Here is a 23382-nt window from a genome sequence, read left to right on the forward strand (position 1 = left end):
GTCTTTAGACCACTTATTAATTGGGAGGTTGTTTCTTTGAGGATTTAATTTTTTGAGTTCTAAGTATATTTTAGATATGAGACCCTTGTCCATTGTATGACTAGTGAAGATCTTCTCTCAATCCGTGGGCTTTCTATTGATCTTGCTAGCTATGTCTTTTGCCATGCAGAAACTCTGCAGTTTCATGCAATCCTATTTTCCAAACTATCTTTGATTTGTTCTGTTTCTAGGTCTTTATTAAGAAAATTTCTGCCTGTGCCAAGGAGCCCTTGAGTTTCTCCTATTCCTCCCTGTAATGTTTTCAGGGTGTCTGCTTTGATTCCGAGGTCTTTGATTCATTTGGAATTGATTCTGGTGCAGAATGATATATGAGTCTAGCTTTAGTTTTCTACAGGTGAATAACCAATTTTGCCAGCACCATTTACTGAAGAGGCTGTCTTTCTTCCATTCTATTTTTTTTTAGCTCCCTTATTGAAGATTAGGTGGCTGTAGGGCTGTGGGTTCATTTCTGGGTCTTCAGTTCTATTCCATTGATCCTCAGGTCTGTTCTTGTGCCAGTACCAAGCTGTTTTTATTACTATCGCTTTGTAGTAGAGTTTGAAATTTGGTATTGATATTCCTTCAGCACTGTTCTTTCTGCAAAGGATTGCTTTTGCTATTTGGAGTCTTTTATTGTTCCATATGAATTTTTGGATTGCTTCTTCTATTTCATTGAAGAATGAGGTTGGGATATTGATAGGTATTGCATTGAATTTGTAGATAACCTTTGGCAGGATTGCCATTTTCATGATGTTAATCCTCCCAATCCAGGAGCATGGGAGATTTTTCCACTTCCTTAGATCTGCTTTAATTTCCTTTCTCAGGTTTTTAAAGTTTTTATCATAGAGGTCCTTCACTTTTTTAGTTAACTCTTAGTTGTTTTTTTTTTTTTTGGTAGGGCTATTACAAAAGGAGTTGCTTTCTTGATTTCAGCCACACTCTTCTCATTATTGGCATACAGAGAAGCCATTGGTTTTTAATATATTTTTATTGTAAAGATATTGTACAGAGGGGTTACAGTTAGATGAGCTAGGATTACAGGCTTGAGCCAAAGGAACCTGCCTCACTTTTACTTTTAAAACAGTGAATGCAATTCTGTTTCCCATTTAGCCTGAATTGACTTTAGTCTTTTTACCTTATGGATTATGATTGCCTGTTCCTGTTACATGAACTGATCAGTGGTCTACAACTTCCACTCCATCTATTTACTGACCTTTTCTTAAACCTTGGTCTTGAACTCATCCTTATGTTTTTAGATTTTTGATATTTGTTTTTGCCTTTACTTAAACAAAGTGCATGGTCAAAATAGAATCTCACTGAATCTACCCACCATCACCAACTCACTTTGACAAGAGTTTCCAGACCAACTTCAATTTGGATTCAAACACTTCAAACTTATAGTTTTTAGTGTATCTGCAAAATTGTACAACTTTCTGGACAGAAAGTGATAAGTGGGTAAATCAAGAAAACACAGGAGCCAGGAGTAGAAATAGGAGAGAGGGTTTGGATAGAGAAATGGTAAAGCCTATAGTAGGATTTACAATGCAAGCAAGAAAATGGATGAAAAATCAGATAACAAAATGATGTTATAACTAGGTATAATGTGTCACAAGACAGAATTACAACAGATTTAGTTTCAAGATCTGAATTCAAGAATTGTGCAATACCTCCTTCTATGTAAGAATCAGTGTTACTAGGACCTAAGCAGGGGGAGATGGCTTTATAGATGGAAAAAAGGATGAGGAACTGAAATGAGTACAAAAAGTAGGATGATTATGTCGAAGTTACTTGTTACTTTCCTTGTGAAAGATAACACAGAAGGAGCTTCTTAAGCTAGATCTTTCCATCTCTGGTCTTCTCAGAAGACTAGCTAGATGACTTAGTTTTTCTTAGTGGGACAGAACCTCCATAAGAGTCATTCTTGTTTGCTTTGGTCTGCTATTTCTGGTACAGCTCAGTCCAAACCAAAGGCCTCCTACAAATTTTCTTTGATACATGTTAAAAGTCAGTGTCTAAATAAAGCAGGCAACAAAGAGAGTACTGGTGAATACTCTGAGGAGTACTTCATTCCGACAAAGAATTAAAGGAGGCTTGGTTGTCTAGGCAACCCAGGATATACCTAGAAATTTTCCAAAGATAAACATCTCAACAGCCAAGATAAGTTAAAGCAAAAGTACTATAGGACTATAAAATGCATCCAGTCTCCTCCAAGGGAATTTGACTTTTTAAGTTTCCTTTTGTTCTGGTTTACCCTTGTAAGTTGCTCTATGCAGTTGCCTATTGGAAGCTCCCTGTCTCTAAGGTTCTTCGAGGGTGGTTTTGAATTTCTGTCTTTTTTAGGTTCTTGGTTTTCTTTCATTGGGATTTCCTTTTTGATTTATATGCTCATGAGAGAAGAACTTGGGTCATAGGCATTAAGAGATGAAATTTCTCCCTACACACAATACTTGATGTTTCATCATAATCCAGTATGTAATTAAATAATGGCTATCTCCAGAATTTGGAAATAATAAACAGATATTAATGGAATCTTGCCAGTAAGTTTAAGTGCTTCAGAAAATGAAATAACTAGAAGTGGCGCTGTGGCTCAAAGTGGTAGAGCACTAGCCTTGAGCTGAAGAGCTCAGGGACAGCGCCCAGGCTCCGAGTTCAAGCCTCATGACTGAAAAAATAGAGGGGGTGGGTGGGAATGAAATAAGTTCTGAGTGAATTACAGTTAGTCTAAATGTTTTCCTAGCTAGCCACTCATTTCAATTCTATATTACTAAAAGATTGCAATCAAGATTAAAAGTTTGTCTTGCTTTTAGTTGAACTTTGAACTGCCTTAAACACTGGGTTCCTAGGAATTTGGAAGAACCAAGTTTGAACAAGATTATCTCTTAATTAAAATCGGAAACACTCAATAGCTATCAACTTGAATTAATCTCATTTCCTCAGGCTGCTTTTACAGTGCCATAAATTATAAAGCAAAGCATCTGAGATTGCCAACATTGATTTTATATCTATCTAAATTCTCAGCCTCAGGACTGGCAGGCAAAGGCAGCCAGTACCTAAATGCTGAGGGATGTGACATGCTTGAGATTTCCTGATAGACAGTGAAATGGTGCCCTGAATTCTCTCTCAAACACTTACCACAAGAGGACTAGACCAGCAATATCATGTAGCATGGATCTTGTGTTGAAAAATAAAACATAGAAATGAGATGTTTAGAGCTCTTCCCCAGATAGGACAAAGGAAAAGGAAAAGGATAAGATGTATGAGGCTAGTTTAACTAATCAGACCATAGATCAATGTCTGAAAAGACTGGCTGAATTAATGGCACACCAATGGCATATTTTAAAATACTGTAAACAGGTAGGATTTATTTAATATATATTACTAAACTTTATATTGACTACCTACTATATTTAAGACATTTATTTTCTGCTACTTGTGATGACACTATGCATCTCCAAAGCAACTACATATTTGTCTCTTAATTAAGCATGCAATAATGTAACTTGTTCTGCCAATTATGATTAATAACAGTAAATTATAATTAGTATGAAAACTAGATGACTTGAAGCATCATTGGCTCATGCCTGTAAGCCTAGCTCTTCAGGAGACTGTCATTCAGAGGATTGTGGTTTGAAGAAACTAGTCTGGACAAAAAAAATTGCTTAAGACTCCATCTCCAAATTAACTGGCAGAAAGCCAGGGTGAAGGCATGGCTCATGTGTCAGAGCACCAGTCAAGCAAGCAAGTTGTTGAAAGAACACAAAGCCATGCCTTTAAACCCGGTACTGCCCCACCCCCAAACACACACACACACACACACACACACACACACACACATGATTCAAAAGAAAAAGAAAAAAGTATGAAAAGAACAGAAATCAAAAGAGATATTGAAAACATAGTCAAGGGGCTGGGAAGGTAGCTCAGTGGTAGAGCGTATGCCTTGCATGCATGAGGCCCTGGGTTCGATTCCTCAGCACCACATAAGCAAAAAGAAAAAAGCTGGAAGTGGCGCTGTGGCTCAAGTGGTAGAGTGCTAGCCTTGAGCTGAAGAGCTGAGGGCCAGCGCCCAGGCCCAGAGTTCAGGCCCCATGACCGGACCCCCCCCCAAAAAAAGAAAATATAGTCAATAAGCTGAAAGAATCTAGTCATTTTTACAGGCACATTCTACCAATTTTCAGGGAAAGAATAATTCCCTTGTAGGGATAAGGGTAGGTAGGTAGATAAGTGAGTGGGTAGATAGATAGGCGGTAGGTAGGTAGATTTTAAAACTTGTAAATGTCACCAAATCGAATTCAGTAGCACACTGAAAGAATAGCTGTTAGACCTAAAAAGAGTTTCTTATTAAAATAAGTGTGACTCAACATTAAAAAATGCAAGAATATGATTTACTTCACTGTTTAAAGGAGGAAACTCGTGCTAATCTCAACAGATTTTTAAAAATCAAGTTGAATTAATGATTTAAGAAACTTTATTAAGGAAGTTTCCAAATACACTTACATTATAGAGAAAATAATATATTTTATATGCCTATGTGTTAATCACATAACATCAACAGTTAGCACAATTTGTTTTTTATTTTTATTTTATTTTATGGTGTTAGATTGAAATCCAGGTTCCTGTGCACATATGTAAGCAAGCCCTTCATCTACTGGCCTGGTATTTGCCTTCATTTGAAAGTTGGTGGTCTATCAATATTTCAGTTTCTCCTCTGGTTCTCTGATTTCTCAACAGCTCAGCTCCAAACACTTCAGCATGAACTGAGTGACAGCCTGGCCCATTAATTTAAAAGTTGAGAGTGGTAATAGGTTGTTAGAAAGTTCTTATGGGAACAAATTTTTATCTGAACTTTTTGTTTGCAGTTGAATTCAGGGCCTTGTACTTGCAGGTGTTCTACCAGCCCCTTTAGAGTGGACTGACCTCTACTGAGATTACTGTATCTCTATGTCCCAAATAGCTAGGATTACAGGTTTGGGCCACCACATCCAGCTTCTGAACCCTCACTAATAGGAGCTTTAACTTATTTAAGATGTCAAAATTGCTAAACCATTTGTAAGTATTTTGAGAAACTATATAAGAAATGATAATGACACATAGGGAAAATTAAAGAGATCATGAGACCAAATCAAAACTGCAAAAACCAAGTCACAGAACACTGAGAGAGAAAAGCATGACAGATTACAAGTGAGAAAAAAATCATTCATTAATTCAACTGAATACCAACAAGTGACAGCATAACAATTTAGTATGGAAGAACAAAGTACAGAAATGCATTGCCACTGTATACAGTGCTGTAAGTTTGAAAGCAGTCTCAGTAATGCACTTCACTAATTCTCTCCTTTGATCTGATTTTTTTAAAGTTTCATGTTCAAAATAAAACAATGTCATATATTTTACCTTTTTAGTGAAAACTAGAAATATATAAATCTATTCACACAGGAGTTATATGATTCCAGTTATGTAAGAAAATGCAAATCAATGGATATTTCCCAAGGTAGGATGGAGTAGATGGGAGGGTGAGGGGATGATGTGTTGTTCTTCAACTCAATTGTAGTGATAACTTCATAGATACGTACTTATTGAATATCAGATCATACACTTTAAACACGTGCATTTCATTGTCTATTCCTCAAACCTCAAAAATGTATTTTTTTTCTTTTTTCTTTCTGTCTTTTTCTTTCTTTCTTTTTCAGTTATGGGGTTTGAACTCAGGGCCTGGACACTGTCCCTGAGCTTTTTCCACTCAAGGCTAGCACTCTATCACTTTGAGCCACAGTGCCACTTGTGGATTTTTGGTGGTTAATTAGAGATAAGAGTGTCACAGACTTTCCTGCCCAGGCTGGCCTCAAACCATGATCCACAGATCTCAACCTCCTGAGTAGTTAGGATTACAGGTGTGAGCCACCAACACTGGCCTGTTTTTTCTTAATGTATGGATTTTTCTTTTGTTTTCTGAAGGCTGTATTAGTCCTGAGCAAACTTAGGATATTCTTTAAGATTTTACTCACTATAACCAGGTACCAGTGGCTCAGCTACTAATAAGGGTGAGATGTAAAGGATCATGGTTCAAGGCTACCTCAGGTAGAAAAGTCCATGAGACTCTGTCTCCAACTAACCAGCAAAAGGCCAGACTAGAGGCATGGCTCAGGCAATGGAGCAACAGCCATGAACAAGAAGCCAAGTGAGAGTTCAACACTCAAGTTTGATCCCTCAGTATTGGAGGTGGGACTGAATAGGATTTACTCAATATTTCAAGATTCTTTTCAGGTATTTACAAAGAAATAGATGTATGTACACAAACTATGTTAACTTATAGCTGAGATTTTAGCTCAGTGGTAGTATACATATTTAGCATGTACAAGGTTCTGGGAACACACACACACACAAACTAGCTAGCAGATCTGGGTTTTTTTTGGGGGGGGGGTCTGGTTGTGGGGCCTGAACTCTGGGCCTAGGCCACAGCGCCACTTCCGGCTTTTTTCTTTTTGCTTATGTGGTGCTGAGGAATTGAACCCAGGGCCTCAGGCATGCAAGGCAAGCGCTCTACCACTGAGCCACCTTCCCAGCCCCAGCAGATCTGTTTTTATATAATGGAAGTGGTAGGAGAAAAGTCTGTTTGTGAAGTTTTCTTCCAGAAAGCTCCAGCACCTATTATACATACTGACATTGTCAATGTTCTAATTAAAGAAAGTCATAAAGAAGTCAAAGATGTTGAATAGTAGTTCTACTTTTCCGTATTCACCCAACTTCTTGCTAATGATATTAAGACCAGGATGTGGACAGATGTTTATACTTTTGAAGGAAAATAGGGCTGGGCACTGGTGGCTCACGCCTGTATCCTAGCTACTCAGGAGGCTGAGATCTGGGGATCATGGTTCAAAGCCAGCCTAGACAGGAAAGTCTGTGAGACTCTGATCTTCAATTAACCACCAGAAAACCAGAAGTGGTGTTGTAGCTCAAGTGGTAGAGCATTAGCCTTAAGCTGAAGAGCTGAGGGACAGTGCCCAGGCCCAGAGTTCAAGCCACATGACTGACAAAAAAAAAAGAAAAGAAAAGAAAGAAATAGGTAGCAATTATTTATAGACAATATAATCTTCTAGCTAGAAAATTTAGAACACCAGACAGACTACTAGAACTATAAGATAATTCAATATAGTGTCTGTAGCTTTCTTATACTCCAAAGAAATTATTTTAAAAACACAGAAAGGAAAAGAGATGTCATTTATGATTAAAGAAACATTGAGCTAAAAAACTTTTAAGAGAAAGTGTGTATGACCATGCCCGGCACCAGTGGCTCACGCCTGTAATCCTAGCTACTCAGGAGGCTGAGATCTGAGGATTGCGGTCCAAAGCCAGGTCAGGCAGGAAAGTCCTTGAGACTCTTATCTCCAATAAACCACCAGAAAACCGGAAGTGGTGCTGTGGCTCAAGTGGTAGAGTGCTTGCCTTGAGCTGAAGAGCTAAGGGACATGCTCAGGCCCAGAGTTCAAACCCCATGACCAACAAAATAAAAGTGTGTATGACCTATTTGAAGAAAACTCTTAAGCTATATGTAAAAGATCTAAATGAATAGGCATGTTACATGCTGATTGGGAAGGCCCATTGCTCTAGATATTAAAATAGTCATTTCATGAAACCTTCGGACAGTACATGTTATAATCCTTCTGCTTCTGGAAAGCAACTGAAATTTTTTTAATGAAATAAGTTGTATGAATACCTATTAGAAAATAATAATTACTAAGCCAGCTGTTGATATTATCCTAACTATTTGGGAGACCCAAAGCAGGAAGGCAGTCTAAGTTTGTAAGATCTTCTCTAGAAAATAACCAATAGACACAAATAAAATAAAATTAAATTAAAAAAAAAGAAAATAACCAATAGAAAAGGGTTGAGGAAGAACTCAAACATCAAGGAGGTACATCAACCTAGAAAGCATACTGGGAACAATGGGACACACCTGTAATCCTAGCTTGCAGAAGGGGAGGCAGAAGGATCAGGTTTAAGTTAATTACCTCTGAGACCTGGTCAAGAAAGGGAGGGGTGGGTGGGAAAGAGAGAGAGGAAGAAAGAGAGAGAGAGAAACAGAGAGACAGAGAAAGGAAGGAAGGAGGGAAGGAAAGAAAGAAGGAAGGAGGGAAGGAAGGAAGGAAGAAAGGAAGGAAGCGAGGGAGGGAGGGAGGAAGGAAGGAGAATAGGATGGGGGAAGTTAAAGAAAAAAAAAGGGAAGAAAGAAGGAAAAACAATTACCTGGAGAATGTTTTGTTCAAAACATCTTTGTTTGGAGTTCATGCTGGCTTTTCCTGTGCCTGAATGTTTTAGAGTGAAACAGACCATGGTCTATCTTCTCTCCATGAAAATGCAGGGAGGTGAGAACATGACACCTGGGATCACTGACCCCCAGGGGCACTAAAGGGGCTTAGGACTTTGTGCCTTCCTTATTAGCCACATTACTGTGGTGCCCATACAACATGGCAAGGAGTTGGGTAAATGTCTGCCTTCACCTTTTGACCAAGAAGCTGTTCAGGAACCCTGGCACCATGAGTAGCACTTTTGCCACTGGGGAGGAAGGGATAGGAAGTTTTTCATGGGTCTCACTGCTGTCTTGAAGCTTACATGCCAGGCTAATTAAACCCAGATGTCATTCCTCAGAAATAAGACTAAATTAATTGTAGTTCTACCCAAATACCAACATGATTATTTGGGGGCCTTCACAAGCTGACTTCAAAATGTAACTTGGAAAAAGCAAAACAAATGAATAAATGGGCAAGAATAGCCCCTATCTCCAAAACAAAAACTTTTTTAGGAAATGGAGGGAACTTATCCTACCCAATATTAAAAACATATGATAGGGGCTGGGAAGGTGGCTCAGTGGTAGAGTTCGATTCCTCAGCACCACATAAGCAAAAAGAAAAAAGCCGGAAGTAGCGCTGTGGCTCAAGTGGTAGAGCGCTAGCCTTGAGCTGAAGAGCTGAGGGACAGCGCCCAGGCCCAGAGTTCAGGCCCCATGACCGGACCCAAAAAATAAAAATAAAAACATATAATAAAATTGGAATATACCAAGGGATGTGGTCTGTACTGTAGTCCTAGCTACTTGGGAGACCTAGGCAGGAAGACTGAGCCTGTGTACTCAGGGGAACAGAGCAAGACTCCATTCCTAAAATCATTGCCAAACACTTGTGTCACTGAGATAGAAGGATTGCAGTTCAAAGCCAGCCTGGGCAGGAAAATCTGTGAGACTATTGTCCCAATTAGCCACTGGAAAACCAGAAGTGGCATTGTGGCTCAAAGTGGTAGAGCACTAGCCTTGAGCAAAAGAGCTCAAGGACAGTGCCAGAACCTGAGTTCAAGCCCTATGACTGACAAAAAAAAAAGAATCATGCAGTAGAGGGAGGGCATGACTCAAGCAGCAGAAACGTTAGTGCCTCTAGTAAAAGAAAAAAAGTTTTAAGTATATATATTACATATCACACACACATATATATATAGTTTATATTACATATATATAATATACCTAGATTTTTTAAGGTTTCTTGTTAACTCATAAATCTTTGTCTAAAAGAGATGAAAAAAAATTCCTCTCTAAGGGTACACATGACCTAAAGCTATGTGTTATATGCTCATTAAAGTGTTTCACATCTAACTCAAAAAAAGACATAAATGAATGAACATGTAAGTAAATGGGAGAAAAAAATAGAACAATACATCTAGCATTCAATCCCAAAGTCCTAATTAAATTGGTTATTTAATGTATATTTGATATTAATTTGCAATTAGCTTCATTAGAATTCAATAATGTGGCCTGGAAACATGGCTTCATAATAGAGCTCCTGCCTAACAAGCACAAGGTCTTGAGTTCAAACTCTGGTACCAAAAAGAAATTTCAAAATAGTACCAAAAGTAAAAATAGATAGCAAATGCTCTTTCTTGTGTTGCTTTTGTCAGCTCATTACTTTACACTCTTCTAGTCCTGAGTGGAAAGGACAGAGTCTGATGGCTTCACCTCCTCCTCTGAGGAGCCAGTCCATTTGATGGCAGGGCAGGTTCAGGTAGACAACTCTGGAAGAACTGAGCCATTTCTATGAAGCAGTTTTTCTTAGTGCTTTGTTGTAGGGAGTTCAGGGCCTGCTTTGAGGTAATGCAGCTAGTAAAGATTTGAATATACTGAGTCTGGCTCAGACCTGGGGCTCCAGGACCTCTTCCTCTGCAGTTCCTGTGGTCTATACATGTGTGAAAATGTGGATGTTGGATTGAGAAGGGAAAGAGAGGATGAAGAAGATTGACAGACAGGATGAGTGGATCAAGGTACATTGAATGCACGGATATACGTGTCAGAATGAACCACCCTTCTACAACTGGTTGATGCTAATTTTTTTTAAATGTGGTGACCAGATGCCTTGGCTTATGCCAGTAATCCGAGCTACTCAGGAGACTCAGGGTGAAAGGACTGTGGTTCAAGAATAGCCTGGGTTGGGCAGTGGCTCAGTGGTAGAGTGCTTGCCTACCATGCATGAAGCCCTGGGTTCAATTCCTCAGTACCACATAAACAGAAAAGGCCAGAAGTGGCACTGTGACTCAAGTGATAGAGTGCTAGCCTTGAGCAAAAGAAGCTCAGAGACAGTGCCCAGGGCCTGAGCTCAAGCCCCAGGAATGTCAAAAAAGAAAGAAAGAGGAAGTGGCGCTGTGGCTCAAGTGATAGAACGTTAGCCTTGAACTGAAGAGCTGAGGGACAGCGCTCAGGCTCAGAGTTCAAGCCCCACGACCGACCGACAAAAAAAAAAGAAAGAAAGAAAGAAAAATGTAACTGTTTTAGCTTGGCACTGGTGGCTCAGGCCTGTAATCCTAACTACTAAGGAGGCTGAGATCTGAGGATCATGGTTCAAAGCCAGCCCAGGCAGGAAAGTCCATGAGACTCTTATCTCCAAAAAACCGCTAGAAAACCAGAAGTGATACTGTGGCTCAAGTAGTGCTCGCCTTGAGCTGAAGAGCACAGGAACAGCACCCAAGCCCAGAGTTCAAGCCCCATGGCTAACAAAAAAGGGAAGGAAAGAAGGAAGGAAGGAAGGAGAAAGAAAGAGAAAAGAAAGAAAGAACGAACGAAAGAAAGGAAGGTAGGAAGGAAGGAAGGAAAGAGGAAGGAAAGAAAGAGAAAGAAAAGAAAGAAAGAAAGAAAGAAAACAAAGAAAATAACAAAAAAGCAAAGCTGGAAACTTGCATGGCCCAGGAAGTATAGGGCAGACCCTGAATTCAAACCTCACTACTACAAACAAAATAAAACAAGAGGGAAGCAATACCAGCTTTAGACCCGGCCGCACCACTGGCTCTCCGCACTGGCCCACCCGTCCACCTATCTTGCCGATCTCTCATGACTCTCGCCCAGCGGAGTATGCAGATACTGTGCTGGGAGGGCACCTGGGCCTGAATCGTGGGTGCTCGGGGACCAGCGTGTCCTGCAGAGCCTGCTCCGTCTGGAGGAGCAATACCTGCCCCGGGCCTCCTATTTCCAGGGCATGCAGAGGGAGCTCAAGCCGCAGATGCAGAAGATGCTAGCATATTGGATGCTGGGAGTATATGAGGAGCAGTATGGCCAGAAGTCCTCCCCCGGCCATGAACTACCTGGATTGCTAGCTATCCTGAGTCCTACCCGAAAGGCACAGTTGTCACCCCTTGGGTCATCTGCCTGTTGCTGGCCTCTAAGCTGCGGGATACCACACTCCTGACCATCGAGAAACTGTGCCTCTACACTGACCAAGCTGTGGCTGCCTGGCAGTTGCGGGAATGGGTGGTGCTGGTCCTGGGGAAGCTCAAGTGGGACCTAGGTGCTGTGATCGCTCATGATTTCCTGGGCCTGATTATGCAACTGTCTCTGCCCACTGACGGACAGGCCTTGGTCAAAAAGCTTGCTTAGACTATTTTGGCCCTTTGTGCTACAGATCGCACCTTTGTGCCATGTATCGGCCATCCATGGTTGTGACGGGCAGCATTGAGCAGCAGTGCAAGGCCTGGACCTCTGCTCCTTGTCTGGGGATGAGCTCACCGACCTGCTGGCTGGCATTTCAGGCACTGAAGTGGGCCTGCGGGCCACCAGAAGCATGTTGAAGCTGAGCTTAGGGAGAGCCTCAGGGAAGCCTCCCAGCCCACCCCCAGCCCAGCACCCAAAGCCCCCCGGGGCTCCAGCAGCCAGGGGCCCAGCCAGACCAGCACGCCCTGCGGGCCTGCCAGGAGCAGATTGAAGCTGCGCTTAGGGAGAGCCTCAGGGAAGCTGCCCAGCCCACCCGCAGCCCAGCACCCAAAGCCCCCGCGTGGCTCCAGCAGCCAAAGGCCCGGGCAGACCAGCACACCACAGATGTCACCACCATCCACCTCTAGCCCAGGACAGCCCCCACCCCCCAGGAGCCACAAGCAGAGGAGGGGGAACTGCCATTCCTTCCCTGCTTCTAGAACAATCCGCATCACATCTGAAGCTAGAGGGGGCTCCTCCTCACCCTTCACAAAGCCCAAGGGGCCAGGCCCTGCCTATCCTGGCAGTGCACTAAGGGACCTGGGTGGCCATGATGCCTGCATGGCCAGCCAGCCCCTCTTCCTCCCACCCCTGACCAGCTCAGTTCTTGCCTGGACTAAATGCAGCTGGGCCTGATTGGTCAACAAAATTGAATAGGTAAAATCCACACACCAGCATTCCCTTTTGAGCACCCCGCCCCCACCCTCTTTGGGGGCTCTCATGTTCTTAACTGCCAAAATGCCCCACTGCCTTCTGAAAGTGTTGCCCCTTCTAGAGTTATTGCATTTGGATTGGGGTCTTTTGGATTGACATGAGGGGGAATGTAGTTGAGATGGCTTCCCTTAGCAATTTGGAGGCCCCTTATATAATCCGTGCCCCCAGCTACTCCTAGAGGGAAGGGCCTAGGCCTTGGTAAGAGGGTAAGAACCAAGAAACAGATCTCTCTTTGCTTTGCTTTCCACTCAGCTTGAGTGAGGGTTTGGTGCTGAAGGATGAGGTCATTTTAATTTATTAACTGTATGGAGCACAACTATAAGGGTACAGTGGGGCCTGTACCCTGTAAGTGGTAGTAACTCTGGTGATTGCTTTCCTTCTGCTACCAGCTAGAGGATCTTTGTGGCCCAGGAGCTGCTACAGTCTGGGATGGGGCCACACACCCCAATCCCTCTGACCTCCAGTGGGAGGATGCAGGGGACCCTGGAGGAGGAGGCAAGCCCCATCCACGGTGGTCTTTCCTAAGGCCACAAGGTTCTGGCTGGTGACCCAGGACCATCATGCTGCCTTAATAAAAATTCTGGAATAAAAATAAATAAATAAACCCAAGATGAAACAACAGTGAAACAGTAGGAAAAGAAAAGACTGAGTATGGCTTGAACTCTGGGCCTGGGTGCTGCCCTCAGCTCTTCAGCTCAAGGTGCTCTACCACTTGAGCCACAGCACCACTTCTAGGTTTTTTTGGTGGTCTATTGGAGATAAGAGTCTCTTGGCCTTTCCTGCTATGGTTGGCTTTGAACTGTGATCCTCAGATCTTAGCCTCCTGAGTAGCTAGGATTACAGGCATGAGCCAGCTGAGAAGCTTACTGCCCTTTTTTGTATATGGCTTCCTTTCTGTACTGTAGCCTCCCTAGTTATCACCTATTACCACCTGGAATATCAACCCTTGGGTTCAAGTCCAGCGGGACCCCTGGGAACCATCCCGGTGTCTCAAGGTATGTCAGTTATTTCACACCTTTACTAAACTGTGTTCTCCTAAGTGTGTCACTTGGATATTTTATTCCTGGAATTGATCGTCTTTGACAGGTTTTAGCCATTAAGTGTCTGCTAAATTAATGGACTGTAAGAGTCCAAGCACAAAATTTTACTAAACTTAGCAACAATGGCCTGCACCTAGCCAAATGGCATCTTCTCATTGAGCTAAACAAATGAATGTCTGGATTGATGTCTTCCTAACTCTACCCACCTCATGCCACATCCCACCTCATGTACCCCCACCCTGTTTTCCTTCCCCTGCAGCAGCCTATGGGATCCGAACGCTCCGAGATGCAGAAGCAGCAGACATCCTCTGTGCAGGAGCCACTGGGATCTGGACCAGGCCAGCCTGGAGTGGGGAGTCGGGGCTCTAATGCCTGCTGCTTCTGCTGGTGCTGCTGCTGTAGCTGTTCATGGTAAGACTGGCACTCTAGCAGCTACCATTAATCCACTAAGCAGCTTTTGAAAAGCAATGCCATATACATATATATATGTACATAGTATTATATATCCATATATATGCATGTATGGGTATATGTAATATATATGTATATATATATATACATATATATAATATATATGGATATCCTCCAATATACTGCATCTGTTTAGTTCCCAAGGAACTTCAGTTCAGATACTTGGAATCAAACTAGCCTTAAGCTGAACAACCAAAGAACAAGGCAGAAGCAAGGCAGAAATGGGTAGAAAGGCTCCCCCTTGGGTCTGAAGGCTTTATGGCAGATTTGGATTTAAGACCAATTAAGTTTAGGTTGAAGAAGCCTAGCTTTTATGTTCTATTGTTTTTGTTTATTATTTTTGTTTTTTAGATAAAGGAAAACCAATAGATATGCTTAAAATGGAGAGCAAAATCTAAAAATAGTCTATTTTATTTCTTATAGGAAGGCACATAGTCATTGCTTTAAGGAAATAAAAACAAGAGAGGCTATTCTGAGCAAAATTCAATATATGCATGTCTGTGGTAAAACTCCTTGGCCCCTTGGTGCATTTAGTACATAATCAAAATAAAAATAAATGACAGGAAAGACAGGCTCTATTGGGGGGGCTGGACTAGCCAGAAGGGGTTGGGCTAACAAGTGAGGGTAAATGGCCAAGTAGTTTGTTTGCATGTATAAAAACAGAACAAAGAAATTCATTGAAATTGTTTTAAGAAAGAGGGAAAATGATAAGGGAGGGTGATGGAGGGGTAAGCTTGATTGCCATACATTATATACATATGTAGAAATGTCACACTGAAACATCTCTGTATAATAATGTATGCTAATGAAAAAAACAAGAGATATATGTGTAAGGCTTGGGTTCAAGCCCATCATCACACACACACACACAACACATACACATAACAACAACAGTAATAACAATGGAAGAGGGAGAGAGCAGAGAGGGGGAGATAAATTAAATGTAAACCTTCCATGATCATTTGAAGCATTATTGAAGAACTGGAGAAATGGATTTCATTTCACACCTAGAAACCACACACACATTATGTTGTATCTTGGAAACCTTGTAGAAGAAGAGTCTTTAATGCCAGCCAAACTTATGCACTACTTTAGGCAATGAAAATTTACATAGGTTTGGGCATAAGCTAGACCAAGATCTCAAGTTCCAATGGAGAAGAAAAGCTGATATTGAAACTTATCAAGAGCAGGGATCTAGGAACTGCAGGTGTGGCTCAAATGATAAAGAGTGCCACTTGTGAGGAAAATACAAAAACAAAACACAAAAGCAAGAAGCCCTGAGTTCAAGCCCTGGTTTTGATATCAGAAGAGAGAGAGAGAGAGACAGACAGACAGACAGACAGACACACAGAGAGAGAGCAGGAATCTAGAAGGATTGGAGCTGACCCCGTAAGGGAGTAATATGAATGAGCATGAAAGAATAAAAGGCCCAGGAAAATTTGGTGTGAACTGGTATTAATTTCTTAGAGGTTCCAATCTGGTGGATGGGGCCCAGCACCAGAACAACTTTAAGAACTGATGCAGTCATGGTACTGGTGGCCTCTCCATTCATAATAAACCATGCAAAGCAGATGAGAATCTTGCCTGGCCCTCAAGGCATGATTTCAGCCTCACAGGAGACTAAATGACTGCAAAGGAAGCTAAAAGACAAGCTCAGTTACCAGCTGGGAAATCACTTTGTGGCCATGGCCTGCCCTATAGGGAAGACAACAGCAACGTTGCAGAGGCTGTGTTTGGGACCCTACTCCCCACTTTCACTTTGCCAGTTCTGCATAGCACTGACTGAGAGGATGTCACAGTGTTCATGACACTCCAGCTAATGCTTCTCGTGTCCTCTCGCTCCCTTGGTCAGGGCACAGGAGTTGAGGTCGTGCCCTTAACAACTTATTGTCCTGAAGATGTAAGGCTTGTAGTTGGAGACAAGTGTCAGAGTAGGATTCTCTTACTAGTACTGAATAAGGTGAATGAAATAATAATATAGCATCATCATTGTCTCAGCATTCATGAAGCATTTAGTATGTGAATATATATAAGGCAATGGAAGCTGAGCACTGATAGCCATTCCTTTAATCCTAGCTACTCAGGAGGCTGAGATCTAAGGATCAAGGTTTGAAGCCAGCCCAAGCAGAAAGTTGCCTGAGATTCTTATCTCCAATTAACCACTCAAAAACAGGAAGTGGCACTGTGGCTCAAGTGGTAGAGCACTGCCTTGAGCACAAAGAGGCTCAGGGACAGCACCCAGGCCCACTGTGTGTTCTTTGAGCCACAGCTCCACTTCTGGTTTTTTGATAGTTAGGTGAAGATAAGAATTGCATGGACTTTCCTTCCTAGGCTGGGACAGAACTACATACACCTTAAGTCTCAGCAACCTGAGTAATTACATACCTGAACCACTGGCTCCAGACAAGACATAATTGTTATATCAATGAGAAGACAAAGGCAGCATCAGCAAAGGAAAGAATGGACTGTAACAAACACAAGGATACTAATTTCATATTTGGACAAATCAGCTCATCTACTTGTCTTGTTTTAGCATTGAAAAGTCTCATATCCCAGAAAACATGTGAGGCCCATGCAAACCAGAAGGTTGATCATCTACCTAGTGTCCAAATCTATGAAAACAGGCTTATATTCCCCCTTAAAATGAAAAACAGCTGGCCAAGGAGGCATACATCTGTCATCTCACGTAGTCCAGAGGCTGAGGTAGGAGGATTGCTTAAGCCACCCCTGGGTGACATAAGGAGGTCCCCAGTATAAAAACAAAATAAAAACAAAACAGAAAACTTCAAGATAAATTCTGGATGGCTTAAAGGCCAAGAGAAAAATATAGGATCATATCTTAATGATCTTGGTGTTGGGAAGAATGACTTTTTCAAAAATATATAATTTATTATTATTAAGGTATTGTACAGAAGGGAAGAAGTCTTCTTAAAAGAAAACACAGGGGCTGGGAAGGTGGCTCAGTGGTAGAGTGCTTGCCTTGCATGCATGAGGCCCTGGGTTCCATTCCTCAGCGCCACATAAGCAAAAAGAAAAAAGCCGGAAGTGGCGCTGTGGCTCAAGTGGTAGAGCGCTAGCCTTGAGCTGAAGAGCTGAGGGACAGCGCCCAGGCCCAGAGTTCAAGCCCCATGACCAGACCCCCCCCCAAAAAAAAGAAAACACAGGTGGGCACTGGTGGCTCACAACTGTAATCCTAGCTATTGGAGAAACTGAGATCTAAGGATCACGGTTCGAAGCCAGCTCAGGTTTCGACTTTTCTATTCAGAAAAAGCTGGAAGTAGTGCTGTGGCTCAAGTAGTAGAGAACTAGTCTTGGGCCCAAGGAGGCTCGGGGACAGTGCTCAGGCCCTGAATTCAAGCCTTAGGACTGGCAAAAAGAAAGAAGGCGGGGGAGGGAGGAAGGGAGAGAGGAAGGAAGGGAGGAAGGAAGGAAGGAAGGAAGGAAGGAAGGAAGGAAGGAAGGAAGGGAGGGAGGGAGGAGAGAGGGAGGAAAAGAAAAGACAAAATCTTTGTGCTCGCTTCGGCAGCACATATACTAAAAAAAGAAAAGACAAAGTCTTTTATATAAGGCATTTTAGATATTCAGGAAGCTAAGATCATGGTTCAAAGCCAGTTCAGGGAAAGAAAGTCCATAAGATTCTTATCTCCAATTAAACACACACACACACACACACACACGAAACGATAAATAAAAAGATAAATAAAGGAGTTATGGCTCAGGTTGCAGAGCCCCTGTCTAGGCAAGCAAAGACTTGAGCTCAAACCCCAATATTGCTAACATAAATAAATTAGTTAATTAACTAGAATGAAAATGCAAGACCTACTCAGCAAGATAGTTACAGTGCACTTAAAGTTTTTATGAAGAACTTCAAGAGGTAAAAGCAAGCCATTGAAGTATAACAGCAAAGACAATCTACTTGAGCTTCTACTGGCAAAGATCACAGAAAGGAAAGCTAATAACACACCTCTCTAAATAAAGCCTCTTGATCTCTGCTCTAAAGGAAATGTACCTAAGATTATCCACTACAGCATTATTCTGAGTGAGGAAAAAAAATGAACATGGCTGGACAGTTCACATACACCAGAATGGAGGATGGTATCTCAGTGTGTTTACTGAACAATAGCATTCCTGTCTACACTCATGTGCTACAGCGGGAAAAAAGCAGTTACAGCCCAAATAACAGTATATATTCATTGTTATGTGAAGTTCGAAAAACGTTTCTGGGTGCTGGTAGCTCAAGCCTATGTTCCTAGCTACTCAAGAAGCTGAGATCTGAGGATCTCAGGTTTGAAGCCAGTCTGTCCAGGAAAGTTTGTGAGACATTTATCACCAATTAACTGTCAAAAAGCCAGAAGTAGAGCTGGAGCTGAAGTGGTGCCACCACAAAACAAACAAAAAAGTCTAACCAGTGTCTTCCTTATAGAAAGAACATTTCTGAAGCACAATAGCCCCCAGTAAACAAATACACAGGTTTCCTTTTCTTAAAATATTTCTATTTAAATGTAATGAGATGGAAAATGTCAAAGCTCAAATAAGTTTTGCATTATTTAATTCATGGTTGAGCATCTGGTTCTTTCCGGAATCTTGTGTGAAACTCACAATTCATTTTCCTCTCTGCTTTCTCTTCCCCATGGTGCAGTGATGTGACCCCTTACAAAAGAAACCCGGGAAGCCAGGCATTACTGACACCCATGCAGAGAGGATGCCACCCCATGCTTCTCAAGACTTTTTGGTTTGATTTGGTTTCATTTTTTTCAGAAACCATTATTTATTGAAACTTTTTAGCCTAGCTATCATAAAAGAAACAGGTCAAAAGAATTCCTGCATTTTTAATGAGTTTGCCTTTAAAGAAAAATTCAGCTACACACACACACACACACACACACACATACACACACACACACTGAAATTCATATAGCAGATGTGTTAAAAAATAATATAAAATACTTTTCTAAAATGAGGCAAAAGGTGTTAAGGGAAAACAAATAAAAAGGAATAGATTAATGCAGTAGTAATGACAAGGTAAACACAATTCATATCATCCATCATAAATGTTCATTTAGAGGGGGTGGGCCTTTATGTGAAAGCACATTCAAGTTTCACAAAAAGTATTTCTTTCATAAGTTCATTTTTGAAAAAAAATAATAGTCCAACGATCACTTTCTCATCAGGGGAAGATAGCTTAATTTCCTTGATTCTTTTTCCCAGAATACTTTTTGAGATTTATCAGAGATTCCTACAACTAGGAAAAATATTTGATAATATTGATAAGCTACTGAAAGCTTTTCCCCTACAGTTAAGAATAAGGCAAGAATATCCACAGTCTCCACTACTACTTAACATATATTTTAAGTATTACCCAATGCAGTTAAACAAGAGAAGACAATTAGAGGCCTAGGAATTGTTTTTGTTTTGCCAGTCCTGGGGCTTGAACTCAAGGCCTGAGCACTGTCCCTGAGCCTCTTTTGCTCAAGGCTAGCACTCTACCACTTGAGCCACAGCACCTTCCAGCTTTTCCTGTTTATGTGGTGCTGAGGAATCGAATCCAGGGCTTTGTGCATGCTAGGCAAGCACTCTACCACAAAGCCACATTCCCTGCCCCAGAGCCTAGGAATTGAAATTGGTTAAATTGTCTCTATTTACAGATAGTGAGAAAATACGTGGAAATAACCAGAGAATCTGGGGCTAGAATTAACACAAACATAAAAGAATTCAGTAAAGAAGAATATGAAATTAACATAAAAATAGTTGTCTTTCTGGCTCCTGCTTGTAATCCTAGCTACTTAGGAGACTGAGAGCTGAGGCTCTCAGTTCAAAGCCAACCCAAGACAGAAAGTCTGTGAAGCTCTGATGTATTGACCACACAAAAAAGCTGGAAGCAGCTGTGGCTCAAACGGTAGCCATGAGTGCTAGCCATGAGCTAAAAAGCTCTGTGACAGCTCAGGGACAGTGCCCAGGCCCTTAGTTCAAACCCCAGGACCAGCACAAAAGATATAGAAAGAGCAAGAGGGGCTATTGGCTGGATGCCTGGATCTGTTGGCTTATACCAGTAATCCTAGTGACTGAGGAGGCTAATATCTGAGAATCACAATTTGAAGCCAACCCAGGCAGTAAAGCCTGTGAGACACTAAGTAATAACAACAACAACAAAAAAAGCTGGAAGTGGAAATGTGGCTGTAGTGGTAGAACACTAACATTGAGCACAGAAGCTCTGGGACAGCTCCCTGGCCTCAGGGCCTGGGAGTTCAAGTCCCAGGAACAGCAGAAATAAACAAACAAGCAAATAAATAAATAAATAAAATACAGGGGTTATACTAACTCTACTGAAGATAGAGTTACAAAGTACTCCAGCAGTTCCTAAGTATTTATGTAAGGGAAGTGAAAATATATACTCATGCAAACTTACATAGCAACATGATACATGCAACCAAAAACTAATAATAATAAAATGCAAATGTCTTTCCATTGATGGATAAACAAAATTTGGTTTATTCGTACCATGTAATTTTCAGCTGGACAAAGGACTGAAGTACTGACATGTACTACACACAACCTGGACAAAAGAAAAGCATTATGTCAAAATGGAATGATGTCAGCCCCCAAAGAACACAGATTGCAAGTGTCATAGACACTGTAGATAGATCAAGAAACCAAAAATAGATGGTTAGTGTTTTTCTAAGCCTGGTAGAAGTAGAAAGAAATAACTGGTAACAGGTGTGGACTTCCTTTGGGACATGCAAATTTCTGGATAGTGGTGATGGCTACGCATCACAGTGAGTATAAGACTAAAACCAACTGTACACTTTAAATAGGCAAAGGCTATGGTATGTAAATAGTAACTCAATGAAACAATTAAGAATTTAATAGCTTTCAGATAAACTGAGATAGAAGCAAAAATTCTATTTACAATAATAACATCCATTTGAAATGAATTTACAGAGAAAAGCCCAAAATAAGCCAGGCACTGGTTGCTCATGTAAATCTATAATCCTGTATTCTCAGGAGGCTGAGATCTGGTGATTGCAGTTCAAAATCAACCCAGGCAGGAAAGTCTCTAAAACTGATTGCCAATTAACCACCAAAAAGCCGGAAGTGGAGTTGTGGCTCAGTGGTAGAGTGCTAGTCTTGAACAAAAAACTTAATGACAGTGCTCAGGTCCTGAGTTCAAGGCCCAGAACTGGCATTTTAAAAAAAGAAGAAGGGGCCCTAGGTTGGATTCCTCAGCATAAGCAGAAAAAAGCCAGAAGTTGTGCTATGGCTCAAGTGGTAGGGTGCTAGCCTTGAGCTGAAGAGCTGGGGGACAGTTCTCAGGCCCAGAGTTCAGCCCCCACAAAGGACAAAGAAGAAGAAGAAGAGGAGGAGCAGGAGGAGGAACAGCAGGAGGAGGAACAGCAGGAGGAGGAGGAGGAAGAGGAAGGAGAAGGAGAAGAAGGAGGAGGAAGAGGAGGAGGAGGAGGAGGAGGAGGAGAAGAAGAAGGAGGAGAAGAAGGAGAAGGAGGAGAAGAAGGAGAAGGAGAAGAAAGGTTGTTTTTTTTTTTGGTCCAGTCATGGGGCCTGAACTCTGGGCCTGGGCGCTGTCCCTCAGCTCTTCAGCTCAAGGCTAGCGCTCTACCACTTGAGCCACAGCGCCACTTCCGGCTTTTTTCTTTTTGCTTATGTGGTGCTGAGGAATCCAACCCAGGGCCTCAGGCATGCAAGGCAAGCACTCTACCACTGAGCCACCTTCCCAGCCCAAGAAGAAAGGTTTTTGAAAGATATAGAATTTGATTGTTTTTTCTCAAGAAAAGAAAGGTTCTTAAAAGATACAATAGTAGAATTTGAGTGGTTTTTCTCTAATCATTCAGTGTATGTGGCATTAACATAGATAACTTTTATTTTGTCTACAAACTAAGCTTGAAGATTATCAACTTTGCTTTCTTTCTTTTTTCTGGTGGTGCTGGGCTCTAAACTCAGAGCCTCACACTGGCTTTGCTCACTTGCTTGACTAGTACTTGACCACTTGCACATGCCTCCAGCCCTACTATTTGGTGATTATTTTATAGACAGATTTTAGGCTAGCTTCAAACCTCAATCCTCCAGCTCCAGCCTCTTGAATAGCTAGGATACAACAGACATGAGCCATGAGAACCCAACTATGGATGTATGCTTTTTTTAAGGTGAAGAAAGTAAAATGAAATTCTCTACAAACATATTTTCATTAAATAGTTTCTATTAAGAAGCTGAGATCTGAGGATCACATTTCAAAGCCAGTCTGGGCAGGAAAATCTATGAGACTCTTTATCTCCAATAAACTACAAAAAAAAGATGGAAGTGTAATTGTGGCTGAAGTGGTAGAGAGCTAGATTTGAGCAAAAGATCCTTAAGGACAGTGCCTATGTCCTGAGCTCAACCCCCTGGGGGACCAGTGCGCGTGCACGCATGCACCCACACACACAAGTTTCTAACAAACAACTTTTAGGAAAAGAATTGTTATTCTAAATGTAATTAAGTGTAATAATTTCTGACTCTTCTTCAACTACTATAGAATGCAGTATTCTAAATAAATGTAATTTGTGTTTCTAATAAATGTTGCTCACGGATCAAGTATTAAAAGCTTCATCCAAATTTTAGGAGGTAGTAAATGTTTTTAGAGGTGGAGTCTACTTGGAGGTCTTAGATAATTGGGGAAATGCCCTGAAAGGTCCCCAGTGGGATGCTAGCCCCCTCCTCTTTCCTTCCTGGCCTGTGACCTGAGAGATTTTGCATTCCCTCCTAGCAGGACAGGCTATGTATGCCTCTCCACAGCCCCAAACAATTGAGTCAAGCCATTATGTACGGGAATCTATCTAGATAAACATCTTCTTTGTATAAGCTAATCTTCTCAGGTATTTTGTTTTAGTGATGTAAAGTTGACTAATACAAATACTTTATTGTCATACTTTTGATTTTCTTAAAAGCAATTAGGGTGTTTCCTTTTTTTTTTGTCGGCCGTGGGGCTTGAACTCTGGGCCTGGGCGCTGTCCCTCAGCTCTTCAGCTCAAGGCGAGCCCTCTACCACTTGAGCTACAGCGCCACTTCCGGTTTTCTGGTGGTTTATTGGAGATAGGAGTCTCACGGTCTTTCCTGCCCGGGCTGGCTTTGAAC

At 41.7% G+C, this 23382-nt stretch overlaps 1 protein-coding gene and 1 pseudogene across 1 annotated transcript in view; both read left to right on the plus strand.

Moving 5' to 3' along the window:
- The window catches only part of LOC105980364, a 44850-nt pseudogene extending 32448 nt beyond the window's left edge, over window positions 1-12402 (plus strand).
- Rgs20 (regulator of G-protein signaling 20) overlaps window positions 1-23382 on the plus strand; it is a 98506-nt gene that overhangs the window by 63533 nt on the left and 11591 nt on the right. Inside the window, 1 exon segment of the mRNA XM_013009287.1 lies at window positions 14051-14199. Within this exon segment, the coding sequence (XP_012864741.1) occupies window positions 14051-14199 (149 nt within the window).

This window comes from Dipodomys ordii, unplaced genomic scaffold (genome assembly GCF_000151885.1).
Source record: "Dipodomys ordii isolate 6190 unplaced genomic scaffold, Dord_2.0 Scaffold9, whole genome shotgun sequence".
In the NCBI taxonomy this organism is placed as follows: domain Eukaryota; kingdom Metazoa; phylum Chordata; class Mammalia; order Rodentia; family Heteromyidae; genus Dipodomys; species Dipodomys ordii.